A 13,441-nucleotide genomic window follows, 5' to 3' on the forward strand; every position below is an offset into this window, starting at 1 on the left:
GATAAATTACTGAAGCGGAGGATAAAGTGCTTTATTTTCAGCGTGCACACCATCAAACCTTACAGAACATTTCTCTTCTTTCCTGAGCTATTAATTGTTTCTGATTACTGTCTAAATGAGACAAATGTCATACACACCTCTCCAGAAAGCATTCTCTTCCTCCCTTCCCTAGCTTCCCATCTGCCCCCAGATCCTTCAACCAGGCGATTGTTAAAAAATACACCCCACCTCCCAAACCAGGGTTCTGTTGAGATAGAAGGGATGAGAAAAGCCAAAACAATACCCATGGTCTTCTAGTGTCTGTGCAACCAAAGCAACAGGACACACTGTCTCCAGAGTGCAATCCTGACCAGAAGTCACATGACCCGAAGACTGCCTGTGCCAGGCAACATTTCACCAGAATTCAACCCTTTCCCCAAAGCCACTTGCTAAGCAAGAGGCGGGAGAAACCCCTTCCCAGGCACATCTCAGCACTTGTAAGCTGAGTTTATGAAGTCCACCTCAACCACAGCCAGTTACATCGGCACAGCCGCACTCCTGTCTGGACAAACCAAGATTTACAATGATGCCACTGCTCCTGAGAGGGAGCAAGTCAAAGTAAGATGTCTACTGGCACAGGAGGACCGGCAGGACGCCTTGAGGAGTCCGAGCACCTGTCTTATGTAATGTGGCCAACCTTAGCAATTTCCAAATCAACAGACTCGCACCCACTGTGGAGGTACCGCCACTAGATTCCTAATTCTATTTTCTAGCTAGGAGACTAAAGCACAGCTCAGCTTCTGACCCGTCCCTTTTTAGCCCGAGGCTGAAACTCTCTGCCTTCCTAGAAGGTTTTCCTCTACCTGCTTTACATGGTATGGATGGTGAGCACAGGAAGAGACAAAGGATGCCTCCAGAATGTCATCATCACAGGTTCGGTCAGATGAGTAAGTAACCATTCAATGAAATGACACTGCTGGAACCTGGGGTAAAATAATCCAGAAGAAATAAATTGGGTTTTTTGTTTTTAATTTTAGCATTCTGTACAGATAGAAGTAAACATAAACGTGAAAAGTTTAAGATTCAATTTGTAATGTAACACCTCTATCTTATTTCAATGTCAATTAAAAAAACAAAACAAAACACACCAACCACTATGAAAACACACGAACGAAGATCATAAAAGACAAAAAACAAAACAAAACACTTCATAACAAATTCTATCCAACTCTGAGGAGAGCTGCTTCCTGGTGTCTTCACATCCTTCTCTTCTGGGTACTTATATACAGCACTGGAAAGACAAAAAGGGAATTACCAATGACTCCCATGTCAGTGGAGCAGTTTTAAAGGTAAGTAGGGCCTGGTCTACACCTCTGTACACTTTGCAGGACTTCTATAGCAAGCAATGGAAGATTGTTATGAGTTTTGAGTCTAAACCTGGCTTTGCTATCTCACAGGATTACAACTAGTCTTATCTGTGCATGTTACTGACTTTATAAAATTATGACCAGGAATTAAAAGTGAATGTGCCTAGAATTTAAGAATGTTTTGTAATTAACTGTATCACAATTAAGCTTCAAGAAAAGTAAATCAGCTAAATCTTCTAGGCTAGATCTCAGATTAGAATGACTAGAACATGTGTCTGGAGAGATGGCTCATCATTGAAGAGCACTTGCAGACTTTACAGAGCTCCAATGCTGGGTCCCCAGTACCTATAAAGTGGTTCACAGCCACCTGGAACTTGAGTTCCAGGGAGTCCAGTGACCTCATCTGGCCTCAAGTACCAGGCACACATGTGATGTGCTTACATGCATGCAGATAAACACATAGAAGAAAAGAACAAATATTTTCATCTATCTCCCCAGTATAAACGATAGTTTCTGTTTACTTTTATAATTTCCAGAGGGAAAAAAAATGAGACAATACTTTTAACGTAGCAAAGTCCTTATTCTGAGATTGCTGTCAGTATCATCCTTTGGTGCCATCCAATGTTTAACTTAGCTGGTCACACCACGGCCAACTTACTGAGCATACAGACCATGGAGACAGGCTAAAGGATAAAGGAGGCAACTGGACGGGTCAAGCTATTACCTCAGGTGTACCCTTCTCCTACCCCCACACATCCTCAGGGACTCACAAGCTTGTTCAAAGTGAACAGTAGCTGTCTCAGTCAAAGAGCCCAGGATAGACTAACCAAATGAACTCAGATTCTCTTTAACAGCCAAGTACAAGCCGTGGAACACTGACCACTGTCACTGAGTATAACATGGAAAGTGTAGAAGGCACCAGACTATGAGAAAAGCCACTGTTGGGGAAACTAGACAAGATCGAAGGATGTCCACGTAGGAGCAGCACCCGCTGTCAGCTATCTTGAGGTGAGACAAGACCATAGCATTTCCAAGCAAAGGGAGGAAGTCAAGTAAGAATACTGTGAAAGTAGAAGAAATTCTACAGAAATGAAGGCAAGACATGTATACAAAAGTCAGGCTTTTTTTTTTTTTTTTTTTTTTTGGAGTGGCAGACACACTTTAATATTGCTTATGCTCAAATCATTGTACATTTTATATATTTTATTTTCCTTAATTATTTTAGGTATACTCCTGGGAGCCCTATGAAAGTAAATAAGTTCTTATGTTCTCTTGTATTTCTTGCATGTTAACATCCCATGAGTGCTATAGGAAATGGTCAAATCTGTACTGTTACCTGGACTACATCTATCTTATTTAGAAGTCTAAATACTGGGGACCAACTTTACGTTTAGACATGTTGCCTTCTTTACTTGATAATAGTTTACAGTAAAAAAAAGTCAGGACGTTTAATCCCTAACAACAAAGTCGTTAAAAGATTCTCATACTCAGAAGTAAAGAAATCAACAACAAACAAAACAAAACAAAAAAACAGAGCTCCACCCGGGGATGGGACCTAAAAGTGGGCTGAGGGTTAATTCCTAGTCAATTTGATGCCTTCCCTAGCTCTCACATACTCGACTATGATTTTATTGACAATTTGTATTTCTAAATGAGATGACTTAATATAGCTACAGTAAGCAGGTAGCATGCAGCTGCTGACAGCTGCAGAGCTTCAGAGCCATGGTCTCTACTCTGTCACTTCTGCTAGACTCAAAGGCACAAAGCCCCAACAATGGCACCTGAACTTAACTAGAAAAAGGACAAGCTGAGTGGTGAGTGGTGTGAAGGTGGCATAGAAATAGCTTCTACTCTACAGATGGCACTGGGAGAATACGATCAATTTAAGATAACGGGGTTGCCAGGTGGTGGTGGTGCACACCTTTAAATCCAGCACTCGGGAAGCATAGGCAGGTGGATCTCTGTGAGTTTGAGGCCTGCTTGTTCTACAGAGCAAGTTCTAGGACAGAGAGGGATACACAGAGAAACCCTGTCTCAAAAAAACAAAAAACTAAAAACAAAAGATAACAGGGTCCTGGTCAGTAAAGGAATATTCCTCAGTTCTTCATCAATAGAGTGAGAAAGAGAATTTCTATTTCCAATCCATAGAAAATTATCTTTCCATACACAAACAGAACTGTACTGTTTACACTGATCTAAAATACAAGCACAACAAACAAACAAAAGTAAAAGGAAACTTTAACATCATCTAGAAACTCTGCTGTGCTCTATTATAGGAGGAAAGGCTTATTCTGCACACTGTGCTGCAGGGGAAGCTGGTACCATTGTTTCCTCGGATGAACGCGTCCCCGTACTTATTCTTCAGCTGTCCATTTACATACTCTTCCGTCTGTTCCAATGCTATATTCATGTAGCCATCCAGGCAGGCCAGGACCCCTGGAGAAAAGTAAGAAAGAACTGAAAATTACAGTGTATATCTGAGAACCGACAATCACTTTATTCATTAGCCTTCAAACACATAATATAAAAATTCACACTGTAAACAAAACTCAATAGACTTAAATACAAAAGGAGCCTTTACTCTGTGCCAATCTGAATGAAGGCTGGCCGGGCATAGCATGAGAGGAGTCATTGCATCCACAACTCCAAGACAGGCAGCCAACTGTCACTCCCCTCTTGGTATGTGTGATCACCACAGCAACTTTGAAAGCCTTCACAAAAGTATAAGCATTAGAATATTCCAACCAAAATGCCCTTCTTTGGGAGCTAGGGACAGACATAGCAACTATGCATGGACAAATGAGCCTCCACCCAGTGACATTTGTTACTTCAGCCACTAGGTGAAATACGGATCTGGCAGATTGATTTCTCTCTTGCACAACATCTACTGCAGCAGATGAATGTGCTCCGGGTTAAGAGGAAGTCTCCACAATCTGTTAAGATAATAGACAGCAGGTGCTCCTGAAAGAACATCTCAAAGCTGTGACTCCAGCGAAGAGCAGCTTGAGAACAGAGAGCAACATATTGCATTATAACACATTGCATTCTGTTTTGTCAGAGTTAAGACTATTTTTAAAATCCAAACTAATAGAGAAAAACGCTATAACCCTTCCAGAGATTTTTCAAGGGAAACAGCTCGGGTGAGTCATTTATTGTGTTAAGACAGTATAAATTTCTAAAATCTGACCAAATGACGCTTTTCAAAAGATGAAACCAGTAAACTTCTAATTCTCAGCCTCTAATCTAAAGTGATATTTGTAAGAATAAAAACATACTACAGATTCAATTCAATTAACCAAGTCAATAGTCCCATTTAAAATCTTAACTTCATTAATATGCTCCTCGCTCTCTGCTTCTGCCCCCATTATCCTCTAAATAGAGGTTTTCTTTTCAAAACCGTGTGTGTGTGTAATCAGAGCACAAGACATTAACGGAGCAGAATTCTATGAGAAGCGGTAAACTTTCAAAGAATCAGACTGGACTGTCAACTATCAAGAACTATTGCTTCTTAGCCAAAGGAAGCTCAAGACACAGTTCTGCAGTTTGCTTCTTCTCTACTGTGTTACATTTAAAGTCCATTCACAGACTAGTAAGAAATTCAAGGATATGATATGGAATTAGCCAGAACAGTAATTCAAAACATAATGCCACTATTACTTGTGTTAGTAAAAGTATCTAATCTCATAAAAAAGTTAAAAGATAAAAAAGGAGGCTTTGCTCAGCTTCAGAGCATTTGCCCAGCATGTGTAAGCCTGGATTCAATCGCCCATACTGCAAAAGTTAACACAGAACAAAAACTCGCACAGGGTGTTAAAGTCGCAGCTCCTCCTCTTCTCCACCAGTGAGAAGAGAAATAACAAGCTGGAGACCTGTCATGGGACACTGGTTCTTCTCCCCTTTCCTGCCTGTCCTTTCTGTCCTCAGGCTTTCACTGTGGAGACCAACTCACAGGGATCCGCCTCCTCTGCCTCCAAGTGCTGGGACTAAAGGTGCGCTCGCACACAGCCAGGCCCTTTCCTTTCCTGTTAGGACATTATTGGTTATTGTAGTAAGGCAACAAACCAGACTGTAGAGGTGATCACACTGCTCTGTGGCTGGGGATTATCTTCACACAGGGGAATACAGTGAAATATTGCTTCCCATTACTTGCCCAGAAGGTCTAAACAACAAACTAGAATATGTATTACTTTTTTAAAACAGAAGCACTTCCCCTAAAGAAAAAACAAACAAACAAAAGACTAAGATAGCTAACCTCTCCAGAAAGTGGATGCTGAGAAAGTACCGCACACATGTCCATCTTTCTGGCTGTCCAATACATGGAAATTCCAAGTCTATTTCTCTTCTTTGGGCTTATCCAAAGTTTATGGCTGAAAACTAGGCAAGGCGGCACACACACCATACTTCTAACACTGGGGATGGGAGGAAACCAAGGCAGAAAGAGAACTTGCCAAAGGTAGCCAGGTATTACAGCAAGAGCCTGACTCAAAACGCAGGCATACAATCAAAAATATTGGCAATATGCTATGAAAGTCAAGAAACTGAGAATAAAACAAAGATTTTCCTCTTTATTTAGAAAGATTTCATCTTATTTTTAACGATGTGTATGTGTGCAGGTACATGCACATGAGTGTAGATGTCCTTGGAGGCCAGAAGTGCTGGATCCCCTGGAGCTGGAATTACATACAGGAGGCTGGGAGCTGCCCAGTGTGGCCACTGGGAATTGAACTCAGGTCCTCCGCAAGAACACTGTGCACTTAGCTGTAGAACCATTTCTCTAGTCCCTCCCCTTTGTTTCTGCTACAGTGGGGATGGAATCCTCCCGCTTGAACTCCTGAGTCCTAGTGCTGAGATTCCAGTGCACTACTAAATATTTACTTGTAGTATGTGTGTGGGTTTGCCTGCCTGTGCGTTGTCTGGTGCTTGAAAAGGAACTGGATCCCGTGGAACTGGAGTTTCTGATGGTAGTGAGCTGCCCTGTGGCTGCTGGGAACTGAATCTGGGTCCTCTGCAAGAGCAGCCAGTGCTCTTACCTGCTGAGCTATCTCTCCAGCCTCTCCAGTGATTTCTTAACAAAGCTTTCCAGTCAAGCTTGTGTACGTCCTGGCTCCTCACCTCCTCGGTGAGGGAACCACAAAAATCCCAGTTTATGGAAAACAAAGTGACAATGTATTAAAGTGATTAACACATGCTAGGTTACACGTAAACGTGGAGATAGATAGGAAACACCTTACAGAATCCCGGGAAAAGACAAACTCAAGCTGTTACTGAGCTCCAGCCCCAACTCCACAGACCACTACCTTCACCTTTACTGGCCTCTGCCTTGCTTCCAGTAGTCTTCACTACCTTTTTGAGTTTTTGTCTTTTTGTTTTGAGATAGGGTCTTATATAGCCCAGGCTTGCCTCAAAATTGGATGTAGCCGAAGCTATCCTCAAACTCTCAATTCTCCTGTCTCTTCCCCAGAGCTGGGATCACAAGCACGCACCACCACAGCCAGTACGCAGAGCTCCTTAAGAAGTATTCTCTTTGGATATGCATTATCTGACTGGATGGCCACGCTGTAAAATGACTCTGTCTAAATAAGAGCTTGCCAATCTTGAACTTCCGAAAACACAAAGCTTCTGAGCCTAGGTGTTCTTTGGTCCCCAGCTCTTCACAGCAGAGCTGGCTCTGATTCCTGAGCTAGTATCAGGGAACTCAGGCAGAAGTGATCTCAGAACAGATAGGAGACGAATTTAACACAAACACTGTAAGTCAGAAGCACACATTGCTGGCAGGCTTTTCAATTTAAAAGGAACCACCTCAGAAGTAGAAGATAGAAAAACTGTCAGTGAGCAACATTCTGGTCTATTGGTACACTTAAGAGGTTAATAAAATAAGAAGTCACAGTTTCTTCCTTTAGTTACAATAGTTAGGATCAAACATGAAAATCCTACCTCGATAATCCACTCCAGAATTTAGTTTCACCACAACTGGTCGTCCGATGATTTGCTTTAAGAAGTCACTAGGGGTTTGCTTCCGTAGACTCATGTTTAACAATCCTGATCAGAAATAGGAAAGAGCAATAAATGTATAGACTAAAGTTAATTATTCACCAAATAAATAAACAAACAAAACAAAACTCTTGGGCCCTTAACATACTTATAGGAGATGGACCATCAAAAGACTTCGTATGATGTACTGCTGCACATGACGGCTGATGTGGGTTTCCCACGTCACTTCACACAGCCCCACAGCAGCCCATGGCACAGCCTTAGAGCTGTTTACAGAGCAGCTATTCCTAATCTCTTGTTCTGCTGTGTCACACACAGGACACCCTTACAGCCTACCACCTCAGCCCAGTTAATAAAGACTTGCTCTACGCTGACAATTCTATTAACATCTATAAATACAACATGCAATCTCTGTGAGAGCCCTAGGAGAAGGCGTAATATTCCCATTTTACTGATGAAAACCGAATAGAAAGATTAAATAACTTTTCCACTAAGCTGTCAGCTCATTTCCTTAGCTCCAGTCTTAACAAATATCTAAAATTACAACTGCTATTTATCCAAGACATTGGTCACACAACAATTTTATTTATGTTGTTTTGAGTTTAAAGAGAAAAATGGCAAAGTAAATACTACTTTTCATGTACTCTTCATGAGTTTAGTAAAAACAAACAAATCTTGCCATTTATCTACAAGTCATACGCTTCTGTCTTGCCCATATGCTGTTTTATAGCTAACAACTTCTAGTAGGGACACCATTAACTCATCTCTTGAGTCCTGGGATTACTTCCTCCACAGAGGCCAGTTCCCTCATGTACAATCTGAAATAAGGAAAACATCTATTTGCACTAAAAACCAAAACCCAAACCTAGCAGGGCTGGAAAGCTGGCTCTGTAGTAAGTGCTTGCTGTTTAAACACAGGACCTGAGCTTGGATCCACAGCACCAGGAAAAGGCTAGGTGCACTGAGACACACCTGAACTCCGGCACTAGGGGGCAGAGACAGGAGGACCCCAAGGGTTTGCTGCTCCAGGTTCACTGAGATCCTGAGACCCTGTGGAGAGCTTTGTGAACACATCAAAGTCTACCGCGCACACACATTTTTGAAGACCTAGTTCATGGCAAATGCAGGGATTATTAATTTCACCGGTGCTAATGTAAATGTAAATGTACATTTTAGGATGAAAAAGCTAGTGAGAGAAGAAAATACAAACCTAGGCTTGACAGTATTCACTGTTTTAAAATGTTAACTTCCTGTACTTTTTTTTAGAAGGCAAAAATAGCCTTCTAAGATGGCCAAAAATAACACCTGTTGAGCCTCATCTTTAGTTCAATCACCATCAGCATCTTCTCAGGGCAATCCACACTGCACTGAGTACCTACTAAGCCTCAGATGCAGGTGAGTGCTGTAACAGGTAACATAAGGCCTTGGGTCCTTGGAGTTTACTCTCCAGGGAGATAAACTAACTCACACACAAGTGGCAATGTTCATAAAGGCTATATGCATTCGGGTAGAATTATATACAGAGGTCTACCAAGAGAAGACTGAGCCCAGACACGGTACATCAAAGGAGGATTTTCGAACACATGAGCCAAGTTTGACAGAAAAGTCCACCAGCTGCAAAGAGAAGCTTAGCAAAGACACTGGGTATTCTGTGTTTCAAAGTAAAATCGACACATGCAAAAGGGGGCCGGCTGTCAGAGTGCAGCATCACATTCATTCTTGGGTAACAGAAGCGTGAGCTCTGGGTCAGCTTCCCCAGCCGGGATCATCTGGACCAGAACCAGAGAATCTGTCTGTCGCCATGACCCTAGACTCTTAGGAACTGGCTAGTTGGAGGATACTGTGGTCAGGAAAAGGGCACAGGAAAACCCTAAGCAGGAATCTGCTTGGGTCCTGCTTCCTACTTCAGGTGGCAGAGCACACAGCATTAATTCAGACTCCTATGGTTTCTTTGCTTGTTTTCTCCCACACGTCTCACTATCTACACTTTCTAAAAAGACAGGTCTTTTTCTCTAAAGACTTCAAGCCACATGAAAGGATGAGCTAAAAGCAAGCCCCTCATTTGTTGTCTAGAGTACATCCTACTAGATGGCTTGAAAAGGGTGCTTTTCAAGTGTTTGGAAACAAGTATGGTTGCCTCAAACTCGTCTTATTCATCACCCAGGAAGCCAGACCCTTTGCATTACTCTTCATTAGGCTTCCTTGGTACTCCCTGTTACTTAATGACTTGCCCATAAATCCATTTTGTACAAGTAAATTGGTCTTGACACCACAATTTTTCCCATCACTTGGCTCAAGTAATTTTAAGTTTTCATCTTCTAAATTGGATAAGGCAGAAGGAATAGTTCTGACAATTTCTGAAGCAAGAGATAAGACTCTTGAACCATAAACACAATAAAAGGACTTCATTCTGCCAGGGTCACCTTGGTAAAACTTCTCCCTTCAAAATCACACACACTCACTCTCACTGATTCCTATGCAGGCTTGTTTTAAGTGACCTACTTTCATACAGATGTTAAGTCACAGCTCTCTATTTCTGGTCGGAAGCCACCAAGAGGTCTAGTATGACAGTATCTGCTCTCCAGTGACTTTTTTCAAAGTTAGCAATGGGGTGATGAAGTGGGGAGGAGGCATGGTATGTGTGTCAAATTTTATTCACCCAATGACACGCTAGGCTTGTCAGATTCAGTCTCCGACAGAGATTTGAAACTTTAAAGGAACAGGAAAACATCTTATTTCTCCCGTAGCCTTGGTACCTAAACAAACTGACCAAGTCTATGGAAGAGACAGCCAAAGCCAGTGTCAACCAAAAGCCCTGTCTCTCCCTGTCCCTTCCTCGCCAATCTACACACCACAGGTCCAGCTACTACAGCACATGTATGCACATCAACAGCTGCTAATCTCTAAGACCTTTATTAATGACCATTAATAAAGAAGGGAAAACAGGAGCATTTGGTGCTTAGAAGGCGAGGGTCCAAGTCTGCAAAGACGCCTGTTCAAATGCAGATTTCTGAAGCTTACTCAGTCAAAAGACACTGTCCTTTAGTTTCTGTTTCTTTATTGTGTTTTATTCATCCGTTTTATTTAGTGGGGGCAGGCGCGATAAGCATCTACCCAGTATGCATATGGATGCCAGAGGACAACTTTTGGAAGTCTGTTCTCTTTACACTAAGTGGGTTCCGGGAATCGAACTCAGGTTGCCAGGCTTGGCCATAAGTGCTCTGATATCAAGTTACCTAGGTTAATTCCTAAAAGCAAGCTGTCCTCAACTAGAGGTGATTTTTGTGCCCCACCCACCAGGAACATTTGGAAATGTCTACAGACCTTCTGTATTGTCATGACAGGAAATTGGTAACTAGAATCGAGTGAAGAGAGGCCAAGGATATCCCTCAACAGTCTACAGTGTGGAGCACTGGTTCTCCACCTTCCTCACATTGTAACCCTTTAACACCTCATGTTGTGGTGACCCCCAACAATTGTGCTACTTCACAATTGTTATTTTGATAGTGTTATGAATCATAATGTAAATATCTGACATGTGACCTCTGTAAAAGGGTCTTTCAACTCCCCAAAGGGGTCTCGACCCACAGGTGTAGAGGATTGTCTTTTTTTTTTTTTTTTTTTTTGGTTTTTCGAGACAAGGTTTCTCTGTGTAGCTTTGCGCCTTTCCTGGAACTCACACTGTAGTCCAGGCTGGATTGGAACTCACACAGATCCGCCTGGCTCTTCCTCCCGAGCGCTGGGATTAAAGGCGTGCGCCACCAACGCCCAGCGAGGATTGTCTTTTACAACAAAGGACTACGTAGTCCAACATGTCAACTGACAGAAATGTTTGCCAAGAAGTCCTAACCACCACACCTTCTTCCCTCCTCTTCATACCATGTTTTCTGGTTTAAACAAGGTATTTTAGGATCATCAAGACTTAAATGAGAACCAGATGATGAGTACATAAACTATTACCTCTCCTTACGTGTGGATCCAACCAACCTTGGCTCACACCTAGTAAATGCAGTTGCAATTACAACAACAATGGTTTTGCCTGTTAGAGAGCTAAAGGACTTTCCCTTGTCATTACTCCCTAAACAATACTCTACTGCAACCATTTACATCACATTACACAGTGAGTAATCCAGAGATGATGTGCAGAGCATGGGAAGGCTGCATAGGTTATGTGCAATCACACATACAGAACGTGAACATCATGCATTTTTTTGGATCTGGGAGCTCTGCACCCAGCCTCTTGAAGATACTGAGGGACAACTGTATTACTTATCAGGAGTATTTAGTCTCAACATGGAGAACCTGAAAACAATCATCAAAATCTTGAAGGGGTTGACATTTTAAATAATAAATTTCTAGTGCTGGACACACAAAAAAGGTAGCTTTTCTATTTTCCAGTCCTTCATTCTAAAAGGAGAAAACAAGTCAGAAGATTTAAAAAAATTTTTTTTTCTTTTTTTAATTCTATTACCTACTAGGCCACCCTTCAGCGAGAGAAGGCCTGATGAGCAGTAGTGAAGGGTACTCACTTGGGAGGCCGGAAACCTGAGTTCTAATCTCCTCTGCTACTTAATCAGCTGTGCAGCTTGTAACTATCACCTCTCATGGCCCCAGGCTCATCTGCAAAATAAGGGAGGTATGCTAAATGGTTACTGACTCTCTCTTCCTGTTTCAGCATTTGGTTAACCTGTGCAGTAACACACACACACACCCTGCACACACACACACACACACACACACACCCTGTGCAGTAACACACACACACACACCCTGTGCAGTAACACACACACACACACACACACACACACACACACACACCCTGTGCAGTAACACACACACACACACACACACACACACACACACACACACACACACACACACACACCCTCTGAAGATTCTGCAGGAAAACCATGAAGGCAGAAGGGCAGGCACTACAATAAAAAAATAGCAATGTCTGAAGTAATCCCAGAAGTGCAGCGGTTGGAGGATCCAGAGTGAGCCACACCGTGCAACTTTAAACAAGCTCAACAGGAATGATTCCAAAGAGAGGCTGTGATTTGCTGTTAGAAACACAGTGGGGGCCAGTGGCACACATGAACGAGGTAAACTACTAACACTTAAAAAAGAACCAATTTCACAATGCGCAAGAACTATCTAACCTAATAACTTCCCTTCTGAGAACTTGTCCAAGGAAATAGTGAGAAATAAGAGTTAAGAGCGGCGGACGCATCACAGGGTCACACGGGATGCGAAAATGAAAAAACACGGCAAAACAAATGGATTTAAAAACTACACCTTGCTACACCTTTTTAATGTAAATAGAAAACTATTACTGATAATTGGTTCTAAAAGCGGTCTTAGCTGGAGTGGAAACAGGCACACATGAGAGAAAAGGAGTTGGTAGACGGAAGCGTTCCGCGAGGATCACTTCCTCCGCTCGTCCGTGTTCAGGGTTTTCCAGCGCACGGATCGGGGACCGTGGAGGAGGTCGCCGGGGTCCCGCGCCTCCTGACCCGGGCGCTGACCACAGCCGGCGCCGGGCGCGCGCACAGGACGCGGCGGGAGCGCGAGGCCGCGTGGCCCGGGCGGCCTTCTCCCGGCCGCCGGCCCGGCCCGGGCTCCAGCCGCTCCCCTGCCCGGCCCCGGCCCTCCCTCCGCGGCCTAGGCCGACCGACCCCGCCCGGAGCGCCCACCCGCCCCCGCCCGCCCCTCCCGGGCCGCCGGCTCACCTCGCAGCCGGATCCGGAGCTCTCCCAGGCCGGGCCTCCGCGGACGCGCGCGGCGAAAACCGAAACCGCCCCCGGCAGCGCGCTCTCCCGCCTCACCCAATCAGCGTCCTCCTTGCCTACGGCAGCCCGCGGGTATCAAAAAGGTCAGACCGTGCCAGAATGCTCATTTCCAAGAACTGGTTTGTTCGGTGGCCAATTCGGCGCCCAGGGTTTGACGTAGAGATCCGGTGTTCTGATGTCCTCTCTTTTGCCAGGAAATCGAATACAAAAGCAAAACAACCAACCAAAAAACTAGAAGTGATCTTTTGAGATTTCTTTACAGTATAGAATACCTTAAAATCATAGGAAACAGAAACTTACGGTTAAAATAATAGG

The 13,441-nt window shown here is 43.4% G+C and overlaps 1 protein-coding gene across 2 annotated transcripts; it reads right to left on the reverse strand.

Moving 5' to 3' along the window:
- Positions 1–991: 991 nt before the first annotated feature.
- Positions 992–13,182, reverse strand: Lsm6 (LSM6 homolog, U6 small nuclear RNA and mRNA degradation associated). 2 transcript variants are annotated; one of them, XM_059264289.1, is made up of 5 exons: positions 13,067–13,181; positions 11,867–11,957; positions 7,281–7,385; positions 3,669–3,782; positions 992–1,270 (listed from the first exon to the last, which is right to left on the reverse strand). In XM_059264289.1, the coding sequence occupies exons 3-5, from the start codon at positions 7,372–7,374 to the stop codon at positions 1,236–1,238; spliced, it is 243 nt and encodes an 80-aa protein (XP_059120272.1). In that variant the 5' UTR covers positions 7,375–7,385; positions 11,867–11,957; positions 13,067–13,181; the 3' UTR covers positions 992–1,235. The 2 variants fall into 2 exon arrangements, with proteins under 2 accessions (XP_059120272.1, XP_059120273.1); XM_059264290.1 differs by lacking the exon at positions 11,867–11,957 and having other exon boundaries at positions 13,067–13,182.
- Between the last annotated feature and the right edge of the window lie 259 nt (positions 13,183–13,441).

This window comes from Peromyscus eremicus, chromosome 5 (assembly GCF_949786415.1).
Source record: "Peromyscus eremicus chromosome 5, PerEre_H2_v1, whole genome shotgun sequence".
Taxonomy (NCBI): domain Eukaryota; kingdom Metazoa; phylum Chordata; class Mammalia; order Rodentia; family Cricetidae; genus Peromyscus; species Peromyscus eremicus.